This window comes from Podarcis gaigeae (assembly GCF_964106915.1).
Source record: "Podarcis gaigeae genome assembly, chromosome: 5".
Classification (NCBI taxonomy): Eukaryota; Metazoa; Chordata; class Lepidosauria; order Squamata; family Lacertidae; genus Podarcis; species Podarcis gaigeae.
In genome coordinates this window covers 99,939,390-99,964,121 of record NC_139681.1, presented here as the reverse complement: position 1 = coordinate 99,964,121, position 24,732 = coordinate 99,939,390, and the positions used below count along the sequence as shown (strand labels likewise).

The following is a 24,732-nucleotide window of genomic DNA, read 5'->3' as shown; positions in this document are numbered from 1 at the left end:
TCCCGCAACAACAGCCCTGTGAGGTAGGCTAGGCTGAGAGGCAGCGACTGGCCCTAGGTCCCCCGCTAAGCTTTATGGCTGAGTGGTGCATTTGAACCCTGGTCTCCCAGGTCTGTTGTCATTGTTCATGGAGTTTTCTTGGCAGGGATACTGGAGTGGCTTCCCGGTTCCTGCTCCAGGTGGATCACGTTTGGTCAAAACTCTCCACTATGACCTGTCCAGGGTAGCCCTGCACATCATAGCTCATAGCTTCTCTGATTTATTCAAGCCCCTTTGCCATGGCAAGGCAATGGATCCATGAAGGGGCAATGAGACATCCCCTTGCCAACAAAGGTCCATATAGTTAAAGCTCTGGTTTTCCCAGTAGTGATGTATGGAAGCGAGAGCTGGACCATAAAGAAGGCTGATCGCCAAAGAATTGATGCTTTTGAATTCTGGTGCTGGAGGAGACTCTTGAGAGTCCCACGGACTGCAAGAAGATCAAACCTCTCCATTCTTAAGGAAATCCGCCCTGAGTGCTCACTGGAAGGACAGATCCTGAAGCTGAGGCTCCAAGACTTTGGCCTCCTCATGAGAAGAGAAGACTCCCTGGATAAGACCCTGATGTTGGGAAAGATGGAGGGCACAAGGAGAAGGGGACGACAGAGGATGAGATGGTGGGACAGTGTTCTTGAAGGTACTATCATGACTTTGACCAAACTGCGGGAGGCAGTGGAAGACAGGAGTGCCTGGCGTGCTCTGGTCCAGGGGGTTACGAAGAGTCGGACACGACTAAACGACTAAACAACAACAACAACTCCCAGTTACAGATAGGTAGCCGTGTTGGTCTGCCATAGTCAAAACAAAAAAATTTCCTTCCAGTAGCACCTTAAAGACCAACTAAGTCAGTTCTTGGTATGAGCTTTCGTGTGCATGTATCTGAAGAAGTGTGCATGCACACAAAAGCTCATACCAAGAACTGACTTAGTTGGTCTTTAAGGTGCTACTGGGTATCTGAAGAAGTGTGCATGCACACGAAAGCTCATACCAAGAACTGACTTAGTTGGTCTTTAAGGTGCTACTGGGTATCTGAAGAAGTGTGCATGCACACGAAAGCTCATACCAAGAACTGACTTAGTTGGTCTTTAAGGTGCTACTGGAAGGAATTTTTTTTGTTTTAACAACTCCCAGGTCTTCTTTATCTGACACTCTAACCACCAGACCACCCTGGCTCTCTGAGAGCCACACCAAGTTTTCAATAGCACAAGTTACTATGGAATGAGCAGCACCTGCCTCGATATTTCTGTTCTCCTCTTGAAGCATTATCATTGGCATGCAAAGGTTGTCAAATCCAGATGGCAAACTCTCTCCTGCTCAAAAACTCAGTGTGGGCTAATGCTCAATTCCTGGGGCTGGCCCTGGGCCAAATGAATGCCAAATCCAACTTCTCGCTCAAACTGTAGGGATGTGAGTGGTCCCCAGGCCCTCCCCCCAAAAAAAATCTTCTCTTCCCAGATGTTTCACTTCTTTACTGACTCGGGTAAGGTGGTTGTGTCACATTTCTCAGGAGACGCCCGCTACTAATAACCTTCTGGAGTCGAATACTCCCTTTGCAGCCAGTGTGTGCATCCCAATTTAGGGCTGATACCTATTTCTGCCCCCCCCCATTTTATAACTGGATCTCCCTGGCTTGTTCCACTCTCTGGCTCAGCGGTACCTTCCTGAACAAGAAATAGTCAGTGCAAGAATTGAGTTTATGAGGACAGCACTTTGCAGCACAGCTCTCAAAATTATGGAAGGAAAGCCTAAATCTCTCCCCACTCCACCGATATTTCCAAAGCTGAGCAGTTGGGTAGAAAAAGCCTCTCTGCACCATCTAATAGTTCTGCTGAAAGAAGCTTCACCAAGACCAGGCACTACACGCAAAGTTGTTGGATGAGTTAGTGCAATTAGTTCATTGTCATTTGGCAATTTTCCTTCAGCCACACACAGCCCCAAACCCAAGTCACATATGACAGGAACGAAGCGGCTTAAGAACATGGAATATCTTTCCACTCATTTGAAAAATCACAAATTAAGAATCGTGGAATTGCAGAGTTGGAAGTTTCACCAAAGGTCATCTAGTCCAACCCCCTCCAAGGCAGGAATTGCAATGAAAGCTTCCACGACAGATGACCATCCAACATAAGAAGAGCCTGCTGGATCAGGCCACAGGATCTACTCCAGCATCCTCTTCTCATGGTGGCCAACCAGATGCCTATGAGAAACCAGGAAGCAGGATTCGAACACAAGGCCAATAAAAATTTTCATCTACTTTATAAGCACCCTACTTAGATGGACCCAGCATAAGACAACTTCCTACAATCTGCAAAAGATTTTTAGTGTTATTAATCTTTTAATCTGAACTTGGTGGCACTTATTAACTACTTAAGATGCACCTATTTCCTCTGGCCTTTAGAAGCACAGCATGAATCTTGTCCCCCACCCTCCTGAAAATTGTTCTGTTAGTTGTTAGATGCGTTATACTTTTACAGTAGTTATTTTACAGTCTGTTGATTATGGATTGTTTTGTAATTGTGTTTTAGTCTGTTTAATCCATCTTGGGGCATGTGATGAATGGCGGGTACCAAATAATCATCCCAAAACAAGCAGATAAATGCAATCTATCTTGGGAGCTGAATTTCTGCTTTCCACTCATGACATCATTTGGAATACCCCGGTCCTTGCTTTGAATATTGTAGGTTTGTCCTCACCACCTTGAACATTTTTAAAAACAGGATATAAGTTAAAAATAGGGAAGTTAAAGCAGTAAATGATCAATGCATCTTCAACTGATTATGTATAAAATTTTGGGGTGAAGAATGGGTAATAAATTCTAATCATCATAATCATCACCATAATTAAAAAATCAATATAATACAGTGGTAACTTGGTTCTCAAACACCTTGGTACTCAAACAACTTGGAACCCAAACACTGCAAATCCGGAAGTAAGTGTTCCGGTTTGCGAACTTTTTTCGGAAGCTGAACGTGCTCTGTTTGGAGTGTTATACTTCTGATTTGAGTGTTACACTGAGGTCTGTCTGTTTTTGCTATTTATTTTGCGTTTATGTTTTTGCAACTCTTTTTGTTTTGTTTTTGCGACTGTGTGGAACCCAGTTCAGCTACTGATTGATTGATTCTGTGACTGCAGTACATTGTTTATTGCTTTCATTTTATGGATCAATGGTCTCTTTAGATAGTAAAACTCATGGAACGGATTAATCCGTTTTGCATTACTTTCTATGGGGAAGTGTGCCTTGGTTTCAGAACGCTTTGGTTTTGGAACGGACTTCCGGAACGGATTAAGTCTGAGAACCAAGGTACCACTGTACCATTTAATTTGGGGGTATTGTTGGTGCTGGTTGAGGACCACACAATTCTCCTCCAAATTTATGCAACCTCCAGAATCTTTTCCTGAATCTGACATCTCCCAGGCATAAAATCTGATGAGAAGTCACAGGGAAAAATAAAAATTTGGGTGGGTTAAGGTTCCTGATTTTTCCACTGCTGCAATAAAAACTACCAAGAGCAGGCAAAGTTTCATCTTCCTCACTATTCTGGGAGATGGTTAGGCCTTCAGTGTGCCATCATCCAAAAGACAGGGCCAGATACTCATGGAAAAGCTGCCCACATGAATCCAGCAAGAGAAATAGACTCACACATGTCTGTCCTTCGAGCGACTGACAGTTCACACTTGTGGTCCTTGCTATTATGCTCTGGAGCGAGTTCTCAGCAATAATTTCCTGGCACATTCCTGACTGCATTTACAGGAGGGGGGTTTCTTTATCCCCTTCCCTGCTGTTCCCTGATCTGCCCCTGGGTTAGCAGCAGCCCCACCAGACTGCCTGGTTCCTGCTGCCTGCTGCTCAGGGGAAGATTAGCTTCCCTGGCCGCCATCTGGGCCACCGGCTCAGGCAAATTCCTCTCCCTTTGGAAGGAGGGAGAAGAAGCAAAAGGGAGAGTTTGCTGGCCCAAATAATGAGACCGCAAACTTGGTAGAGCCCAGCCTGGGCCATAATCATTTGCAATTTGCTCCAAACAGCTGTCCGGGGGTTGAAAAGCAGCCAACCCCTCGTCTTCCGCAGCACACGGTTTATTCGTTACTAAAATTTACCTTGGCTAACAGGAGCAACACCTTGAACTTGACCTGATCTCACATGGGCAACCAGTGAAGGTCTCTGAACGCTAGCATTCAATGCTACAAGGCCTCACTCCTGCCAGCAATCGTGCTAGTGGTGTAGCGTCAGGGGGCACGGGGCGGTTGCCCTGGGTGCAAAATTGTTAGGGATGCAAAATTTCAACACTTGGTGCTGCCTCAGTAAGCTATACAGCCTGCTTCTGTCTCTGGGCTCTGTTGAAAAAGTTTTCTCATGCAAACCAAGAGGAGACCTCTCCAGGTAATGGAACGACTCTTTTTTTCTTATCATCATCAACCTTTATTATGGTCCAGAGACCCAACAAATTGTTACAAAGCAATACACAATTCATACAGCCTACCTCCAGGTTAAACAAGCATTTCGTTCAGAATATAGGGACCATTGGTTCTTGCAACCACCGATAAAAACTTTGCCACTGCTAATGTTCTAGCATTTGTCCGGTCTTCCAATAGGAACCTGACATAGTGAGCCTCTGATTTTCCCGGGAAAGGTACCAGCAAGGGTAATATCAGTTCAGCCCTGGCTTGCTCATATTTTGCACAGTACAGCAAAATATGTTTTATAGAATTGATGTCTTGAGCACACGAGCAAAGTCTGTCCTGGTAGGGAACTCCTCTCAACCTGCCATCCAACACTGCAGAAGGAAAGACGTTTAGTCTGGCTTTGGTGAAAAGCCTTCGATAGTTTGGTACTGCCAGGTTTTTAATGTAAGATGTTAACTTAAAGACATGCCCATATTGTACTCCTACTGCCAGTAGATTACAGACTGTGTGTGATCGAGATTGCAAATCACTGTGTGCATTATCCCATAATCTTTGCTTTAACGTCTTTAGGGCGCCTTCATAACCCAAGTAATACAGTTGGGGGGGGGGTGACAGACCAATAGAGGTGGCTTTTTTAGCCATGGTTTTCTGCCATTTGCTGACAAATTCCTCATTGGTCATTCCTCATTTTTGTTATTTCTATGGTTGCAATCTCCTGGGTGACATGGATGCCTGAGGCAGTTGAATGAGCATGCATAGTTCATCCGTTTCCCTCTCTCTGCAAGGCTCCGGCGCAGGCAACCCACGCTACACCACTGAATCGAGATGCAGCATTCTGCACCAACTGCAGCTTCCAGATGAAGCGAAAGAGAAGCCCCACTGATACATACATTCCCTTTACCCTGGTAGAGGCATCATTATACACATTGCTTGGCTGCAGAACTGCATTGCAAAAATCTGAAGAAGATTTCAAAGGATAGCTCTGGGTGTACACTTGGTGTCTTGTTTGGGAAAGTGTGAATTAAGTGTGTTCGCATTTAAACGCAGACTGAGTCAAATATCTCTGCCACCCCATCACCCCATATAGATATATGCTTGCCAATGTGTGCACATTGCTCTAGTCTTACAGCTGTGCTTATTATTCCTTGTGGACCAGGCAGGATAAAACCACATGCACACATTCTGCTAGGTGGCAGTGGCAGCCTCCAGCCCCACACAGAAGGACATCTTGCCGTCCGCCTAATCCAGCTCCAGCTCAATTCCTCAGTCCAGAAAGCCAACTAATGAAGTTTTCCCAGCAGGCCGGTGGCCTCACCTCTTGGCCTCGTGCTCGAGGAACAAGGATGGAGACTCCTGCATCAGCAAATACCTTGCAAAAGGGGGATGCAGGGTTTGTGGGGCAGAGCAGGACTGCCGCGAGAGCAACAGGAAACTCTGCTCTTAATGAAGCCCTTTGACAGGAAGGTCTGGACCAGGGGTCTGCAACCTTTAAGACAAAAAGAGCCACTTGGACCCGTTTCCGAAGAAAAACAACAACTGGGAGACGCAAAAACATTGCAACATTTAAAACAAATATAACACTGTATATATTGTTTCTTGCCTTAATGCTATATATACAGGATCGTGCAGTCAGCTGTCAATCTCAAGAAAAAAGGACAAATTAATAGCTAATTAAAATATTTAATTTACAACCAGGTACCCAGGTTAATGGGACTTTTGCTCCTGAACCTCAGTGCTCAGTGTCTGCACATCAGGGCTGTAAGACGTCACCTTCATTTTCACACAGGCTTGCAAGCTGTCATCTGTGAGGCGTGATCGATGTTTGTTTTTAATATAGTTCATGTTGGAGAAGACCTGCTCACATACATATGTGGAACCGAAGATCGACAGGACTCCAAATGCATACTTTTTCATGTTTATATAAGTGCTGGGGATGGCATTCCATGTTTCGAATACAAGTTTGTCCTGTTTGGGAAGGTTTTCAATATCACTCCATTTATGATTCTGAGCCAGAATGGCCTTCTGACGGGTTACATCCTTTTAAAAGCAGCCGGCAAAGCAAGCGTTGGAGCGCCGAAGCCACCTCACCCCCACAAGGAGAATGCTGCGCATGTGACCAAATAGCAAGGACTTACTTTGCTAGAGACAAGCCCCGACACTACCACAAGCCTCCCTCTCTTCCCGCCGCCCAGCCTCCCAAGAAAAAAACCCCACTTCAAACGGTCACAAAGCACAAATTCCACGCGACCGCGACTTGATCCGCCCACAACCTGATCCGCCAGGCACGCCGAGTCCTCCCCAGGAAAGGTAAAATGCGGCAATGAGCTTGCGTAGCGCGCTGGGCTCCCAGCAGCGAATCGACTTGGATAGGCAGCAAGCAATCCAAACGGAGAGGTTTTCGGCGCGATCAAGGCGCCCCCAGTAGATAAGGGAGTGATCCAATCATAAGCGACTTTTTGCGTGTTTCCGCCCAGAAAATGCGCCTCCTCCCCTCGCCTCCGCCCCGGAGCCGCAGCAAAGGCGTTAAAGAGCCGCATGCGGCTCTGGAGCCGCAGGTTGCTGACCCCCGGTCTGGACGATGCAGCCTGGCCAGCGAGGGCTCACCTCCACTGCAGACGCCACCCCAGGGAGGTCCTGTCGCTGGCCTAATCCTCTTAGGCGATCCTCTTAATCCTTAGGGGACCATTCCCCATGACTTCTTGCTGCCGACTCTGCTTGCTCCCTTGTTTGGGGTACTTGTTTCATTCTTCAAGTTCATTTCGCCCTCTGTCCTGACTCTTCCAACTTTCAGCTTCTTTGAATCTCCACGAGTTCTTATGTTGTGAGAGTAAAAGCTAAAGGACCCCTGGACGGTTAAGTCCAGCAGGAACTGCCTGTGGTCTAAACCACTGAGCCTCTTGGGCTTGCCAATCAGAAGGTTGGCAGTTCGAATCCCCGCAATGGAGTGAGCTCCTATTGCTCTGTCCCAGCTCCTGCCAACCCAGCAGTTCAAAAGCACACCAGTGCAAGTAGATAAATAGGTACCACTGTGGTGGGAAGGTAAACGGCGTTTCCATGAGCTCTGGCTTCCAACCATTGTGCCAGAAGTGGTTTAGTCCTGCTGGCCACATGACCTGGAAAGCTGTCTGTGGACAAACGCCTGCTCCCTTGGCCTGAAAGCGAAATGCGTGCCGCAACCCCACAGTCGCCTTTCACAGGACTTAACCGTCCAGGGGTCCTTTACCTTTCTACCTTACCATGTTTGTGAGAGAAGGAGAAAAATGTTTCTCTATCAATGCTGTGCATAATTTTATAAACTTCTATTGTGTTGCCTTATAATTGTCTTTTCTCCAAACCACTGTTGATACTAGTAAATACCAGAAAATATTGAAAATGGGGTTTAGTGCTTGGGGTGGCAATGGATAATTAATTGGTGGCACTCAGTGCTTCCCGAGGTGGACAGGTATGTTTCAGAAATGCTTCCGATGAAAGTCTTCCTCTCTCTAGAATCTACCCTTTGTGAGTCCTGGTAAAATGCCCCTTGCGAGACAGTTTTTGGAGAAAGAACATTCACTCTTCAGTTGCATTGATAAATCTTAGCTTTCCCCCGACTCGCCTGTCTCTTAAGGAGAGCAACTGTTGTTCCCTGCAGTTCTCATCCCTAGGCTTGCAACACACCCTCCAGCCCCTAGAGGGCATGCGCAGGCTGGAAGGCGCATTGTGGCAATGAGCCTCCAGGGACATTGGTACACTTCCCTAAACAGGAGAAGGCAAAATGATTTAAAGAGTTTTTGGTTTAGGAAAAAAGGTTACCTGGGGAGCAATCCCATGTGCTAGAATATGGCACGAAGTAAGCTGGCACGAAGTAAGCAGGGACGCGGGTGGTGCTGTGGGTTAAACCACAGAGCCTAGGACTTGCTGATCGGAAGGTCAGTGGTTCGAATCCCCGCAATGAGGTGAGCTCCCGTTGCTCAGTCCTTGCTCCTGCCAACCTAGCAGTTCAAAAGCACATCAAAGTGCAAGGAGATAAATAGGTACCTCTCTGGCAGGAAAGGTAAGCAGTGTTTCTGTGTGCTGCTCTGATTCGTCAGAAGCGGCTTGGTCATGCTGGCCATATGACCCAGAAGCTGTACACCAGCTCCCTCAGCCAGTAAAGCGAGATGAGCGCCGCAACCCCAGAGTCAGTCACGACTGGACCTAATGGTCAGGGGTCCCTTTACCTTTACCTTTAAGCTGGCACCAATTCAGCTGGCAAAAAGTTACCCCAGTTCCAAACCCCATTAAGGAGCAAGGCATCTGTAACATCACCGTACCCCATATGTGCCCACTCAGCCGGTTTGACTGGCAGAACTGGCACTGTTACAGGCACGTCATAATACCCACCCCCACATTTGCAAGTACTTGGTTGTTTCCTGTGGCACTTTGGAACTCCCTGCACATTGACATCAGCCATGGGTCTTCACTGTAGTCTTCTCAGTGCCTGATAAAAATATTCTTGTTCAGGCATGCCTACCGAGATGTTTAGAAAGTGGATGTGAGTTTTAATCTGAGCATATATATGTGTGGAACTGGTGCTGGAGCACATACATAATGGAGCTAGCCACAGGTGGCAAAGACAAAATCAAGGGCATGCTCTGAGCATTGGACCCATGACCATCTGAGACAGTTCCATGGTTGGCATCTTTTTTCTCTTAAGTATTTTACTGCTTTCCCACTTATAATAAAACATTATTTGAAATACTAGGAACAACAAGAAGAGCAGCTAGTCTGTCATTTTTCAGGGGGAAAGCAGGGAAGCAGCTTAATGTCAGAACCACTACTAAGAAGAACTTTATGATCCATATTAAAGACTCTTATCCAATAGGTCTCGCTGATGTTTCTGTGATTCTGAGGATGTTCATAGAATTAGTGAATCATAGAATTGTAGCATTGGAAGGGACCCCAGGGATCATCTAGTCCAACCCCCTGGCCACCCAACCTCTGCTTAAAAACTTCCAAGGAAGGAGAGTCCATCACGTCTTGAGGTGTCCCATTCCACTATCAAACAGCTTTTACTGTCAAAAAGCTCTTCCTGGTTTTTAGTCAGAATAGGCTATCTGAACTGATCATGAAATCATGGAACTTCTGAGTTGGAAGAGACCCAAAGTATCATCTACTCCAGCCCCCTACAAGGCAGTCCAACCCCCTACCCTCAACTAAATCCTCCATTGAGCATCTAGGTGGCCAGCCAACCTCTGCTTAAAAACCTCCAGTGAAGAGGTCCACAACCTCTCGATGGAGACCATTCCCATGTCAAACAACTTCAACCATGAGAAAGTTCTTTCTGAGGTTTAGTCAGAATCTCAGTTCTTGTAACTTTAATTCCTTGGTTCAGGACCTGCTCTCCAGAGGAGGAGAAAGAAAGCTAGATGCATCTTCTATGTGATGGCCTTTCAAATATTTGAAGATGGCTCTCATACGGAAGATTCTGTCTCTGGCCACCCTAACCTGACAGGTCACTTTCTCGGCCAGAACAACGGACCACATCTGAGCATCCCTTGAGTCTATGGGCTGTTGTCCAGATTTAGTAATTTCAAAATGAGCCTCTGCCAGCAAAAATTTCAGTATATTTCTGGTGAGATAAACACTGATTTGATTAATCTATTATTCCTAGCAAGGCTAACAAAGGAATTGGGCTTATAATTTGTATTACGAATTGATCCCATCTTTGAGATGCTGAGAGCCAATGGCGGGTCATTGAAGTCCCCTCTCTATCCCTCTTCTCAGTGGCATAGCAAGGCGCAGAAAATTTTCCGTCACCCTGCCACACACACTGAAATTATTAAAAGAGGGAAAAATAAGAGACAATGGTTGCTGATCATATGTGCCAGCCCTGCGTTTAGCCTGAGCTTGGCATTTCATGGTGCCAGCTGGGTTATCTTGGGAAGGGAGGCTCCGAAAGAATGGGCACTGATTTATACCTTCATTGTCTATGCTGGGCACAATTTTGGAACGAGAACCTTGCAAGGAAGAGGAGTTTGAATCAGATATGTAGTGAGGAATGTCAAAGTAATTGACCCAACGACCCTTCCATCTATATCTGACATGCTTTTAAAAGCGCATTGTTTTACGCTCACATACAGATGAGGAAAAAACTGAGGTTTGCATTCAGAAAGTCCTGAATTCAATCTCTGGCTTCTCTGAGTAGGGCTGCGAGACACTCCCTGCCTGAAACCCTGGGGATTTGCTGCTGTATTGAGCTAGGTTAGCTTAGTATAGAGCAGATGAGCCTGACTTGGTCCAGAGCAAGTTTCTATGCTCAGCTTCCTTTGAACCAAGAGTGGCGCATGCCTTGGTAGCTCAATTGGTAGAGCACGAGACTCTTAGCCTTGGGGTTGTGGGTTCTGGTCCCATGTTGGGCAAAAGTCGCAGGGGTTGGCCTAGAGGACTTTTGTGGTCTCTTCCAACTCTATGATTCTATTATGTTGTAATTTCTGGACTCCAGCAATATTTTACCAGAAGGAAATAACAAATGCAGACACCTGCTGGAGATGTGGGAGTAAAAATGCAAACTTAGTACATATGATGATTAACTGCCCGATGATAAGATCATTTTGGTGTGAGGGGAGGATATATATAGCAAGAGAAATTAAAAAATATTGTTATTTGGAGGAATTGAATTTAATTCTAAATTATATACCAGAAACATGGGAGATTACAAGGGGTCAAAAAATATATGGATGTACCGTGCCATATTAGAAGCAAAAAAACCCTTGTTTTGATGAACTGGAAGAGCCGCAAAGATTCCATTGAGCACATGGATTGACAATATGGACAGACTAGTTGCATTTGAACGAATTGCATGTCGACACAAATTAAGAATGGATAAATATGAAGAAATCTGGAAGGAATATTTAAGCAATAAGGCGGACAGTGGTGGGAAGTAGGGGGAGGAGAGGTGGGGAAATGTTGTTAAAAAGGTGTAGTTATAGGTATATCAGTACTCAAATCTGAATTGTTAAATTGTGTTATTAGTCTTATTGTGATTTTTGTTGTATGTGTTTTTTGGTGGTTGTTTGTATTGAAAAAAAGGATTAATTTTTTCTTTAAAAAAATCTGGGGTTTTTTTTATACTCTGCCCCCCCACTCAATCTGCTCGCCGCCACCCCCCCCCACTTCTCCAAATCAACCCCCTAAAATTTCCCCTTTGAATCCCATGGAACGGCCAAGCCTTCTTTCCCCCTTCCTAACCCTGCTTCTGAAGCCGCTTCTCTTTTCTGTGCTGCAGACGCACTTTTCACCCCTTTGGGTTCCCTTCCAACTCTACAGTTCTATGATTCCGTGGCCTCAGATGGGGCAGAATCTCCTTCCCTGAAGATATTTAGACAGAAGGTTGGCTGACCATCCCATCAAGGGTGCTTTAGCTGTTATGCCTGCATTGCAAGGGGTCGGACTAGATGACTCTCGGAGTTCCTATGGTTTTATGATATTTTAGTAGCTTTTGCCTGTTGTCTTTGTCCATGAAGTTTTCTTGGCAGGGATACTGGAGTGGCTTGCTGGTTCCTGCTCCAGGTGGATCATGTTTGGTCAAAACTCTCCACTATGACCTGTTCAGCTTGGGTGGCCCTGCACAGCATAGTTCATAGCTTCTCTGAGTTATTCAAGCGCGTTCGCCATGGCAAGGCAGTGATCCATGAAGGGGCACTGATGTATGGAAGTGAGAGCTGGACCATAAATAAGGCTGATCGCCGAAGAATTGATACTTTTGAATTATGGTGCTGGAGGAGACTCTTGAGAGTCCCATGGACTGCAAGAAGATCAAACCTCTCCATTCTGAAGGAAATCAGCCCTGAGTGCTCACTGGAAGGACAGATCGTGACGCTGAGGCTCCAAGACTTTGGCCACCTCATGAGAAGAGAAGACTCCCTGGAAAAGACCCTGGTGTTGGGAAAGATGGAGGGCACAAGGAGAAGGGGATGACAGAGGACGAGATGGTTGGACAGTGTTCTCGAAGCTACCAGCATGAGTTTGACCAAACTGTGGGAGGCAGTGGAAGACAGGAGTGCCTGGCGTGCTCTGGTCCATGGGGTCACGAAGAGGCGGACACGACTAAATGACTAAACAACAACAGTAGCTGTTGCCATGTTTTTGTCAACTGGTGAGGCATTCTTGCACTACAATGGAACAAAAAAGAGAGATGTCATGGATGTCGTGGGGTGAACCCAAAACATTTCTGGTGTGAAAATTTAGTAGATTTCACTAGGAAGCTGGTGTGTGTGTGTGTGGTGCATTCTGGGCACAAAGGAAGCTATACAGTGGTACCTCAGGTTACAGACTCTCCAGGTTACAGACGCTTCAGGTTACAGACTCCGCTAACCCAGAAATATTACCTCGGGTTAAGAACTTTGCTTCAGGATGAGAACAGAAATCTTGCTCCGGTGGTGCGGCGGCAGTGGGAGGCCCCATTAGCTAAAGTGGTACCTCAGGTTAAGAACATTTTCAGGTTAAGAACGGACCTCCGGAATGAATTAAGTTCTTAACCCGAGGTACCACTGTATATCCAGTCCACCCTGAAACTTTTGCAGGTGTAGAATATTGCAAGTAGGATTGGTTAGGACCACCCTGATACCCCCAGACCACAAATTGCCATGTGCAGTATCAAACATTTTCATCACACTCGAGTTCATACTGTAATATGATTCCCTCTCATATTCAAAAACTGATGTCCTGTGAACTGAAAGAGAGAACAAGACATCTACAGTATATGGTGCTATTTGAAGGAAAAGCTAACTATTATGCATTTTGGTGGGTATTTTAATGATTGAGCATGAAATAACTATGCAAGATGCCAGTAGATGGATCTTACTGTAGAAAGTCGAGCAAACTGACTGTTCTGCAAAGGTTTGAAGAAGGGAGATGCACTTAATTCAGTTGCTGAATCTGTATTGGAGTGCAGAGGGGTCGTGAAGTCCTTTCCTTTTAAACAAGAGTTATCCTCGAATCTCTGAAGGGCCGCCACATGGAAGAAGGAGCAAACTTGCTTTCTGTTGCTTCAGAGGGGAGGCCCCGAGTCAGTGGATTCAAATGACAAGAAAGAAGATTCTGACTAAACCTTGGAAGAAACCTCATGATGGTTAAGAGCTGTGGAGTGGACTCACTCAGAAGGTGGTGGGCTCTTCTCCTTCCTCAGAAGTCTTTAAACAGAGCTTGGGTGGCCAGTGATTCTTTAGCTGTGATTCTCGCCTTGTAGGATGTTAGACTGGATGACCTTCGGGGTCCTCTTCCAACACTACGATTCTGATTCTATGAAACACAAGTGCTCTTCTTTCATTCCTGAGGACCAGAACAAAGGGAGACTCACGTTTTGTGAGTGAATAAAGAAATCTAACGTTGCTTCTCAAGTTCGCCAGTATCTGTGGTTTGATTACAAAAATCTGAGCTGTACATTCAGTTTAGAAATTCACCCCCCCTTTTTTACCCTCCATTCAAACCTAGATGCCACCTTGCGAGGACAGCATCACCCAGAACCAAGCCACGCAGTGGCGTAGCATGGGGGGTGCAGGGGGGGGCAGCCGCACCGGGCGCAACATCTGGGGGTTAGGGTTAGGGGGCACAAATTACTTGCCTTGCCCCGGGTGCTGACAACCCACGCTACGCCACTGAAGCCACGGACTTAGGAAAAGGGGAATCTGATAGAACAGCAGCGCACCTTGATGTCGTTCACCTCCAGGTGCCTGTTCAACCTTGCATTGAAACCCTTCAGGGTGAAAAAGGTGCCCCCCCACCGGAAAAGAAGTGGGAAGCTGCTGACTTCTTGCTGGCCCAGTGGAGAAAAAGAAATGGTTGGATTTGACATCCTTTGGTTCCAACAAGGGACCGCGGCTTCTTAGCCTTCCCCATCTCTCGCTTGGAGTTCCTTCTGTCCAGTTTCGGAATCCAGCCCAGGAAATTTAGGATCAAAGATGCTCCGTTGCCTCCGTGGTTTGCCTAAAGCTAATCGCCAGGTAGCCCAGCGCTGCTTCCCAACAAACTGGCCCCAGCGCTCCCGACTCTTCTCTGGCAGGAGCGAAGCTTTTGCAGATTGCAAGGCGCAACTCTGCCCCCTCCCTCCCTCCCTCTCTCCTCCCTCCCTCCCTCTCTCCCTCCTTCTCTCTTTCTCCTTCCATTCCCCCCTTCCTTGTGAGGAGGACCTGGGCCAGGGCTCCCTCTCGCTCGCGCTCTCTCGTCACCACTTTGACAGCTTCGCACCAAATCGGACGGCAGGGCGCAGGAGGCGTCACTCTCCTCTAGATTAGAACTCGCCTCCTGCTCCTCGCCGTCCCGTCGAGGGTTGCCGGCTGGAGAAGGCTCCCCGGAGTTGGAAGGGGAGGGCGGGGGGACGACCGGATCCCGACCCCAACCTGCCAGATGGTAAGCCGGGAAGGGGTCCTTTTGGGCAGGGTCTCTCTCTTGGTGTGGGTGGGTGTTCTCTGTGTGCCAACTCCCGGGATGTGCTGGCTGGCGTGTGTGTCACTGTCCAGGGAGTTTGGACGGGCTCGGATTCCAGAAGCCCAAGGGAGAAGCAACTCGACGTGGGCGTCTTCGGCAGGACGCCCGGTGAGAAATGCGCTAGTAAGGGACCGAGGGGATCATTCGTGGGGGCGCTTCCTGCGAGTGGTGGTGGGGAATGCTTTGGCAGAGTCCGCCCCGTCTAAGCCCGCCCGCTGCCCTCCCATCACCTTTGGGTAGGCGCGGTACAGGGCACTTTTTGGGGCAGGGGGCTGTGTGTATTACTTGCAGTTGCAAAGAGGGCCCGTAGGGAAGGCAAGGGGTGCCCCCCCAGCAATTTCCCAGTCCAAGGGCGCCCACTGCCCACCATCGTGAGAGGCACCAGGTGGAAGACGTGTTGTTTGGAGGGGTGAAGCTGGAGGGTGTGTGTGTGGGTGGGTGGGTTTCAGACCCTCGTTCCGGATCCCGTCGAAGGGTCCTGAGCTTGCAGCCCGACAGAGGAGCCCCCGCCCCGCCGTCGAGGGGGGTTTTTCCGTTCCTCCCTCTCACCCCACCCCTCTTCCTCCCTCCCTCCCGGCAGAGCAGCGCCGCGCCCTGCCCAGAGCTGCCGCCGGCCTTCGCGGGGGGCCCCGTCTGCGCCCGCCCCTGGGCCCACTCGACGTCAGCGGCGGCAAAGGTTGCCCCGGAGACGTGGCTCGACGCCGTCTGGACCGCCGCGGGACTCCTGGACGACGACGAGGCACCGGGCGGCAGCAGCAGCAGCAGCACCGCCGCCGCCGGTAAGGAAGAGCCGTCCGACGGCCGGACAGGCGCGGCGCGGGCGCGCAGGCGAGAGGAGGCGGAGGAGCGCTTGGTCCGCCTCGGCGCGCCTCGGCCCGCCCCCTCCAGCCTCCTCCTCCTCCTCCGGCCGCTGCGCTCGCAGTTTCGCACTCTCCGTCGGGGAGCGCGCCAGGTAGGAAGGCGCTAGGGCTTCCCTGGCTCCCTGCGGCGCTTGTGGTTCCCAAATCAGTTGGAAGGGACCCACCCACTTGGGCGTGGAGAAAGTGGACAGAGTAAAGCGTGTCTCCCTCTCTGGTAACACAAAAATCCATGAAGCGGAGCGTGGGAAGAGCCAGGGCAGATGGAAGAAAGTCCTTCCTCTTGCCGTGCATAGGTAACCTGTGGAACTCCTTGCCACAGGAGGCAGGAATGGCTACCCGCTTTGATGGCTTTAAAGGATGATTAGGCAAATTCATGGAGGAGGAGGAGAGGGTTATAGATGGCTACTAGCCAAAATGGAGGGGCGCGGGTGGCGCTGTGGGTTAAACCACAGAGCCTAGGACTTGCGATCAGAAGGTCGGCGGTTCGAATCCCTGCAATGGGGTGAGCTCCCGTTGCTCGGTCCCTGCTCCTGCCAACCTAGCAGTTCCAGAGCACGTCAAAGTGCAAGTAGATAAATAGGTACCACTGCGGTGGGAAGGTAAACGGCGTTTCCGTGCGCTGCTCTGGTTCGCCAGAAGCAGCTTAGTGATGCTGGCCACATGACCCGGAAGCTGCACGCCGGCTCCCTTGGCCAATAAAGCAAGATGAGCGCCACAACCCCAGAGTCGTCTGCAACTGGACCTAATGGTCAGGGGTCCCTTTACCTTTACCTCTAGCCAAACTGGCTATGCTCCACCTTCACATCTTTCCAGAAACGCCCCTGATCTGGTACCAGCTAGAATCTTCTTTCTTGGTCTCCTCTCCCCTTTAGAAAACCCACATGGGATTTCACTTCCAGCATCAAAAAAACTAGCAATTCCTTCACAGCATCAATGCTGTGTGTCTTCAGTCTGACAGAAGAACATAAGAAGAGACTGCTGGACCAGCCCAAAGGCCCATCTAATCCTGCGTTCTGTTCTTGTAGTGGCTGAACGATGTCCTTTATGGGAAACCTACAAGCAGGATTCGAACACAAGAGCAACTCTCCCCTTCTGGGGTTTTGAGCCACTGGCATTCAGGAGCATGGCTGCCTCTGACTGTGGAGGCAGAGCCAAGCCATCTTGGCTAGGAGCCATCGAGACCCCTCTCCTCCTCTGTGAATTTCTCTAATTCTCTTTTCAAGCCATCCAAGTTTGTTGCCATCACTGCTTCCTGTGGCAGGGAGTTCCATAAGTTAATCATGCATTTTTAAACATTTATTTTGTTTTATTCTAGTAAATGATTACACACACACACACACACACACACACACACGCAAAACCTCAAAGCAGTTCCAGAACCATTCCCTGCCTGGAAGTCCAAAGCCTTTTTGACAGAGCTGCTCAAGGGAATCAGAAAAGCACTTCTGCGATGCAGAGGCTCCAGAGTTCTGGCTTGACTAGAATCAGAGGGCGCTTGTCTTCCTTTCACCCACTGCCAGCCAAGTTAGGACAAGGACTGCAAAAATGGTGGTCTCTGTGCCAAGCCGAGCCGAGGCTGATCCATCAGGTCAGATGGGGTGTTGCCCCACCAACCCCAGCTGGTCCCCACATCCTTGCTTCCATTCTTACAACCAGAGGATGGCTCTGGCGCCACCTACTGCTGGCCTCCATGTCTTCTGACCTATCTGTCTCTAGCTCTCCCTTCTGGAGCTGCCTGTCTGGGGATCCTCGGGTCTGGACTGTTTTCACGCACGAATACCCCATCCTGTAGAATTTCATCCGTTATATTTTATCTGCACAATCAGAACAAATTTCAGGAACCAAAGCGTTGCATTGAAAAAATGCAACTTTCAAGCTGCCTGGCCCCAAAATGGCAACCAGGCATTCTGTTTTGGTGACTGTAACCCAGATTTAATGAGCCATTTGGGGCCTAGCTTACATATCTGAGTTAACACTGAATTCCTGACCTAGCAGGAATTATTTAGCTATGATTCCTGCATTGCCCAGGGTTGGACTAGACGACCCCTGGTATCCTTTCCAGCTGTACAATTCTACAATGGTTCTTCTTATGTTCTTCGATCTCCCTCCTCTGCCTTTTCTCTCTACACTGATTTCCTCCCTGGTATGTCTGGTCGCTCCCGGATAAGTCTGAGGCTGGCAACACTATCATGTCCCTTATTTTATTTTATTTTATTTATTATATTTTATTATATTTTATTATATTTTATACTATACTATACTATACTATACTATACTATACTATACTATACTATACTATACTATACTATACTATACTGTGGCTACTTTCTGTCGGCAAAGCATCACCAGTGATGACTTTGCACACCTGATTCTCGTGCACAGACCAGTTTCCTTGCAAGACAGCACCATCTCCAAGTCCCTCTTTCATCCTGGGTCCCTCTCCTTTTGCAAAGCAAGCCCTGGAGAAGACTCCTTGGACTCTAAACACTCCACAAGATCCACTTGCAGTCTCTCCCCACACACTTGCACCCCAGGCCAATTAACCCTTCTGGTCCTGGGAACAAATGTCATGGCGGCAGGAGTCCCGAGGTTTCTGAGCGGGGGCGAAGGGCTTGTGGGAACCAGCCCCTCAAGGGGCGCAAGAGAGGGGCTGTGTTGCCTTTGTGGTCTGAGTGGGCCTTGAAAGGTACTCCAGGCCTCTCCAGCTCCTCTTGGTCCTGGGATGCCAAGAACAGCTCAGAATGGGGATGTTTGGCAAACTGCAGCAGAGAGCTTGGTGATCAAGTATTATTTAGGGGATGGAATTCATTTTTAATGGGGAAAGAGGGAGGGTTGGGCTTTCTCTTGGGATGGTCTGTGCAGCTGCCACACTGGACTGTAGCTCAGAAGACGCCGTTGACACATGCGGCACCCCCGTTAAACCATCTTCGCTGGTTGCCCACTTACAGTCCAGCCAGAATCAAGGTTCATCTATTAATTGACAAAGCCCTGAGCAACTTTGGCCCGGGGTGCCTGAACCCTGATCTCCCAGCTCCATCTCTGAGATCACCTGGAGGAGCATCACTGGAGGCAGCGATGCTTCTGAGTGCCAGCTTCTGGAAAGCACAGGACGGGAGAGTTGTTCTTGCGCTCGAATCCTGCTTGCTGGTTTTCCACAGCCACCTGGTCAGCTACTGTGAGAACATGATGATGCTGGACTAAATGGGATCCAGGAGGCTCTTCTCAGATTCTTAGGAGTGCCATTGGTCATTCCGCAAGTTGGCGAGACTCATTTGACAACAGCGAGAAACCAAGCGTCTAGCGCAGTGATGGCCAAATTTGGCCCTCCAGCTGTTTTGGGACTACAACTCCCATCATACCTAGCTAACAAGACTAGTGGTCAGGGGATGATGGGAATTGTAGTCCCAAAACAGCTGGAGGGCCAAGTTTGACCGCCACTGGTCTAGTGTCATCGACCCAGCCCTGTGGAACTCCCTGCCACTGGAAATTCAGCAGGCACTTTGTGTGCCAACTTTTAAATGCCTACTGAAAACTTTTCTGTTCCACCAGGCCTGTGCAGGAGTATGCCCTTCCACAATGGTAAATTGATGTCTTTTTAAAAAATTGAGACTTTTGTCTTGAACCATTAAGATCCAGTCAAGCATCTGGAGATATAGAATAATAGAATTGGAAGGCACCCCAGGGGTCATCTAGTCCAACCCCCTGCAAGGCAGGAATCTCAGCTAAAGCACCCACTTCTTTAGATGATACAGAGGAAAAATAAGTGAATGGGTGTGTGGGTTCCCTGCCCCCCTTTGAGGGGAACCCAACATGCCTGAAGGTTTCATTCTCCCTCACATTCTTGTAACCCTCAATTCCAGCTCTCTGATTTCTTTGATCTCTCTCTGTTGCTGCAGATCATTCCTGCAATTTGGGCATCTCCCTCCAAGACGATGCAGGGTCTGGAGACCAGCTCTCCACGCAGCTCTACAGAAACAGACAGGTAACAATTGTGAATCTACACCAGTCTGAAATTAGGCTGGGATTTTGATGCCGAAAACCAGGGTTTATTTATTGCAGCTGAATTCGGAGGATGCGTGAGAATATCAGTTTAAGCATTGCTGGCCAGTGTTACAGCACAGATCGTACATGCTCACCTGCCCCAAGGTATAAAATGCAGCTGGAAGGACTTTTGAAGGGGACCCTTTTATTTCTCTTGCCTTGTTGAAATCCCCTCTGAAAATGGAGAAGGAGATGAACTGGTAACCCTGCATTGTGATGGAGCTAATCCTGTGATTTTAATCCCTGCGCATTGTTCGCTGTTGACTTTCCCCTCCCTCCTGCACACATTTTTGTGCCTTTGTGGTTACGTTTTTCAAAGGAATCCCCTCAAATACATGGCGAGAGAATAGAAAAAGTCAGAAGTGAGTCTGGGACAGTCGTACTCCTGATCTCCTTGGCTCCCTCGGGTTCCCTGCTGGGTGTCAGGTTCCAAAGGCACCCGTGCAAAGTTAGCAGTTTGGGTTACAGGGCCGCGGAGCTTTCCATCCTCACCCTTATCATAGAATCATAGAATCATAGAGTTGGAAGAGACCCCAAGGGCCATCGAGTCCAACCCCCTGCCAAGCAGGAAACACCATCAGAGCACTCCTGACATATGGTTGTCAAGCCTCTGCTTAAAGACCTCCAAAGAAGGAGACTCCACCACACTCCTTGGCAGCAAATTCCACTGTCGAACGGCTCTTACTGTCAGGAAGTTCTTCCTAATGTTTAGGTGGAATCTTCTTTCTTGTAGTTTGGATCCATTGCTCCGTGTCCGCTTCTCTGGAGCAGCAGAAAACAACCTTTCTCCCTCCTCTATGTGACATCCTTTTATATATTTGAACATGGCTATCATATCACCCCTTAACCTCCTCTTCTCCAGGCTAAACATGCCCAGCTCCCTTAGCCGTTCCTCATAAGGCATCGTTTCCAGGCCTTTGACCATTTTGGTTGCCCTCCTCTGGACACGTTCCAGTTTGTCAGTGTCCTTCTTGAACTGTGGTGCCCAGAACTGGACACAGTACTCCAGGTGAGGTCTGACCAGAGCAGAATACAGTGGCACGATTACTTCCCTTGATCTAGATGCTATACTCCTATTGATGCAGCCCAGAATTGCATTGGCTTTTTTAGCTGCCGCGTCACACTGTTGGCTCATGTCAAGTTTGTGGTCAACCAAGACTCCTAGTTACAGATAGGTAGCCGTGTTGGTCTGCCATAGTCAAAACAAAAAAAATTCCTTCCAGTAGCACCTTAAAGACCAACTAAGTTAGTTCTTGGTATGAGCTTTCGTGTGCATGGACACTTCTTCAGACTCCTAGATCCTTTTCACATGTACTGCTCTCTTCTCTATGTTTCGCAGCTTCAAGACACCCTCTTGCAGAAGGAGGAAGAGCTGGCCAGGCTGCAGGAGGAGAACAACCACCTCAGGCAGTTCCTGAACTCCGCTCTGGTCAAGCAGTTAGAGGAGAAAACCAAGGTAACCAGGGCAGGGAGAAACAGAGAGGGGGGGGGGGAGAGAGAGAGATCACAGCCTTCACGACATAGCCACGTGACCCATTCAGAACATAAGAACATTCTTTGCTCTACAGTGGTATCTTGGTTCTCGAATGGCTTGACTCCCGAATAAATTGGCTTTTGAACGCTGCAAACCGGGAAGTGAGTGTTCCGGTTTGCAAATGTTTTTCAGAAGCTGAACGTCCGATGCAGCTTCCACAGCTTCCAATTACGTGCAGGAAACTCCTGCAGCAAATTGGAATCAGCGCCTTGGTTTTCGAACCCTTTTGGGAGTCGAATGGACTCCCGGAACAGATTGAATTCGAGAACCAAGGTACCACTGTATTTCTGTACTCCAGGCATAATTTTATAAACTTCTGTCCTGCCCCTCTTAGTTGCCTTGTCTCTAAACTAAAAAGTCCCAAATGCTGATCGTTCCTCACTTCGTTCCCTTGATCATTTTTGAGGTGAGGGGAGCAGAAATGGGGTTGCACCATAGATTTGCATAATGGCATGATGATATTGGCAGTTTTATTTCCAGTTCCTTTCCAAATTCACATGGAGACCCTCCAGACTTCCTTTTCATTGCACATCCATGATGATTTGTGCTCAAGGTGCTTTTGGGGCGGTTATACACAATCCCAGTTTCAGAACTGTTTGCACCTGCAAAAGTTATGGGATGTCCATACTGCTTCATTTCCAGTCAATGGTTGTCCTGTAATGCCCTGCTGAAATCCTGTAAATGTTGCTGTTGGGATCTGTCTGTCTTTTGCTGTGTTATAGTGCTTCCAGACAGCAGGAATCTCGTAGCATTGGAGTAGCATCACAGAACACTCAGTAAAGCAGGATAAATTCACCCCAATGTACTATTTCCTGCATCAAGAACATGTTGCAGAAGACACGCACGAGGAAACACCAGGCCCTTAAAATTTGATGAATCCTGTGCATCTTCTACTCTCCAGCTAGTGTTGTGATTCGCCCCACCCCTGTGACAACTTCTCATAGCTAACAGGGGCAGGAGTGGAGTCACAGGGCTTAGGTAAATCTGGTGTATTTGAAACAATAAAAAATAAAATAAAAATTCCTTCCCATAGCACCCTAGAGACCAACTACGTTTGTAATTGGTATGAGCTTTCATGTGCATGCACACTTCTTCAAGATACATAAACACGAAAGCTCATACCAATAACAAACGTAGTTGGTCTCCAAGGTGCTACTGGTGACGCGGGTGGCGCTGTGGGTTAAACCACAGAGCCCAGGACTTGCCGATCAGAAGGTCGGTGGTTCGAATCCCCACGACGGGGTGAGCTCCCATTGCTCAGTCCCTGCTCCTGCCAACCTAGCAGTTCAAAAGCACATCAAAGTGCAAGTAGATAAATAGTCACCACTTCGGCAGGAAGGTAAACGGCATTTCCGTGCGCTGCTCTGGTTTGCCGGAAGTGGCTTAGTCATGCTGGCCACATGACCCGGAAGCTGTACGCCAGCTCCCTTGGCCAATAAAGCAAGATGAGCACCGCAACCCCAGAGTCAGTCACGACTGGGCCTAATGGTCAGGGGTCCCTTTACCTTTACCTTTATGGTGCTACTGGAAGGAATTTTATTTTTATTTTATTTTTTGTTTCGACTATGGCAGACCAACACGACTACCTACCTGTAACTGGTGTATCTGCTTAGGCAGACTCCCCCTTCCAGCCTCTTACGCTTATAAACTGCACAATATTCTCAGACTTGCTCATCAGGTGTTCTCTGCCCCCCTCTCTCTGCTGCCCTCTCAAACAGGAGCTGCTGCGGCAGAGCGGCCAGAAATCTCACAGCCCACTCCAGAGTGGCAAGCGGAGGCTGAGAGCAGAAGGCCTTCCCCTTCCTCGCGAGGCGTCCCACCCGCAGAAGGCCAGGCGGAAACTGCTGGGCTCTTTCTCCGCCTGCGAAGAGCCACGTGACCCCCACGTGGACACCTGGGTCCTCCAGACGCTGGGCCTCAAAGACCTCGACACGATTGATGAGTCGCCTGCTTCAGCTAACTACAGTGCCTTGACCCCGGAGCTTCCTCTGGGCTCTTTCACTGGGGACCCACCTGAGGCAACAAACTTTGGGTGCAATGACAGCCAGCCAGCTGTTTACAGGTGTGCCACTTTGCTGTCCGCAGATAGGACGAGCGGCATGAGAGAAGAGCCTTTGGGTCACACACCCGACCCACCTTGCCATTTCTTACTGCCTGAGAATAACTACCCTCCGCTGCCTTGTGGGCTGCCCTGCTGCTCGGACGCCTCTCCCACCCCAACGGAGGTGGCTTTCACCACCTCCTTGAGCCCCCACTGCAACGTCAAAACGCACACCTTCCGCCAGGGACAGGCTTTCGTGCGCCGGGATGAAGATGGAGGGTGGAAGCTGACTTGGGTACCCAAGCAGCCTGAGTGAAGGAGCTCTCCTCTGTCCATCCCCCAAACCCCAAACCCACCTCAGCACTGCCAGGAAAACAATGTGTTTACAGATTAAGAGTGATAAAAAACATTAAAGGCCCTATTGCATTTCTGTTGACAATGGGAGGGCCTGGGATTATCATTGCTACTGCTAGTCTGATACGCAGCTATGGAAGTCTAGCTCACTGTCTAGAAGCAAATTGCAGCCACCCATCTATGGATCAAAGCTGATCGATGCGGACAGTCAAACCACGAGCAGTGAGCAGGTGGACGACAGGCAGGTGATGCTTTGTGCAAGTTTGCAAAGCTACATGGCTCCTGCTGGAAACCTTTTCATCTTCCCTCCAACTTCCTCCCATGTGCCCCCCAAGGAGTTTGAGAGCTCCATTTGCTCCGGGGGGGGGGGGGGTTGCAACTTTGTGATTTCTATCCAAGGAGGAGGCCTCCTCTTCAGACCCAGAAACCTTGCCATGTTCTATAGCTTGCCTGGCGAGTAACAATGGCAATCCATTTTGCACATGCTCAGAGGCGCTCTGTACCTGCTGTTGGGCCCTAGGCTCAGCCCTGGAGATCCGTGGGTCAGATGAGCTTTGGCGGCGGCAGGCAATGAAGTCCCCAAAGTGCTGCCCACATGGGTGCCTGCCTGCCTCATGCTCGTTCTTGAGCAGGGAGAGGCAAGATACGTCCCACCAGCTGCACTTTCCCCTGCTGCTGCCTGAAGAAGAGCCCTGAAGTCTTGCCAGAAAACTCCGACAAAAATGAGCTGCTCCAGTTGAAGGACAACTTGGTTCCTCCAGCATTGAAGGACTTGACTTTTTCTTTTCATGCCACCTACTTCCCCTCTGTCGGTGCTGCCCTGACGCATTATTGCTTTGCCACAAATGGATTGCTCTCCTTCCACCCAGAGCCGTTTGCTGTTGGGGGTGTCCTGTTTAACAGCCCCTGCGAAGTTAGTGGAGGCCTGGCTGTCAGTGCAGGGAGATGCAAGACAAGCACTGAACCCAAAGCATGGACAACATCAGAAGAAGCTGCTGGATGAGGCCAGAGGGAGC

At 48.7% G+C, this 24,732-nt stretch overlaps 1 protein-coding gene across 1 annotated transcript; it reads left to right on the top strand.

Moving 5' to 3' along the window:
• Positions 1-14,886: 14,886 nt before the first annotated feature.
• GMNC (geminin coiled-coil domain containing) lies at positions 14,887-24,009 on the top strand (the record flags this gene model as incomplete). Its single annotated transcript, XM_083738601.1, has 5 exons — positions 14,887-14,994; positions 15,467-15,665; positions 19,643-19,728; positions 21,127-21,243; positions 23,040-24,009. The coding sequence occupies 5 exons, from the start codon at positions 14,887-14,889 to the stop codon at positions 23,676-23,678; spliced, it is 1,149 nt and encodes a 382-aa protein (XP_083594727.1). The 3' UTR covers positions 23,679-24,009.
• Positions 24,010-24,732: the final 723 nt, after the last annotated feature.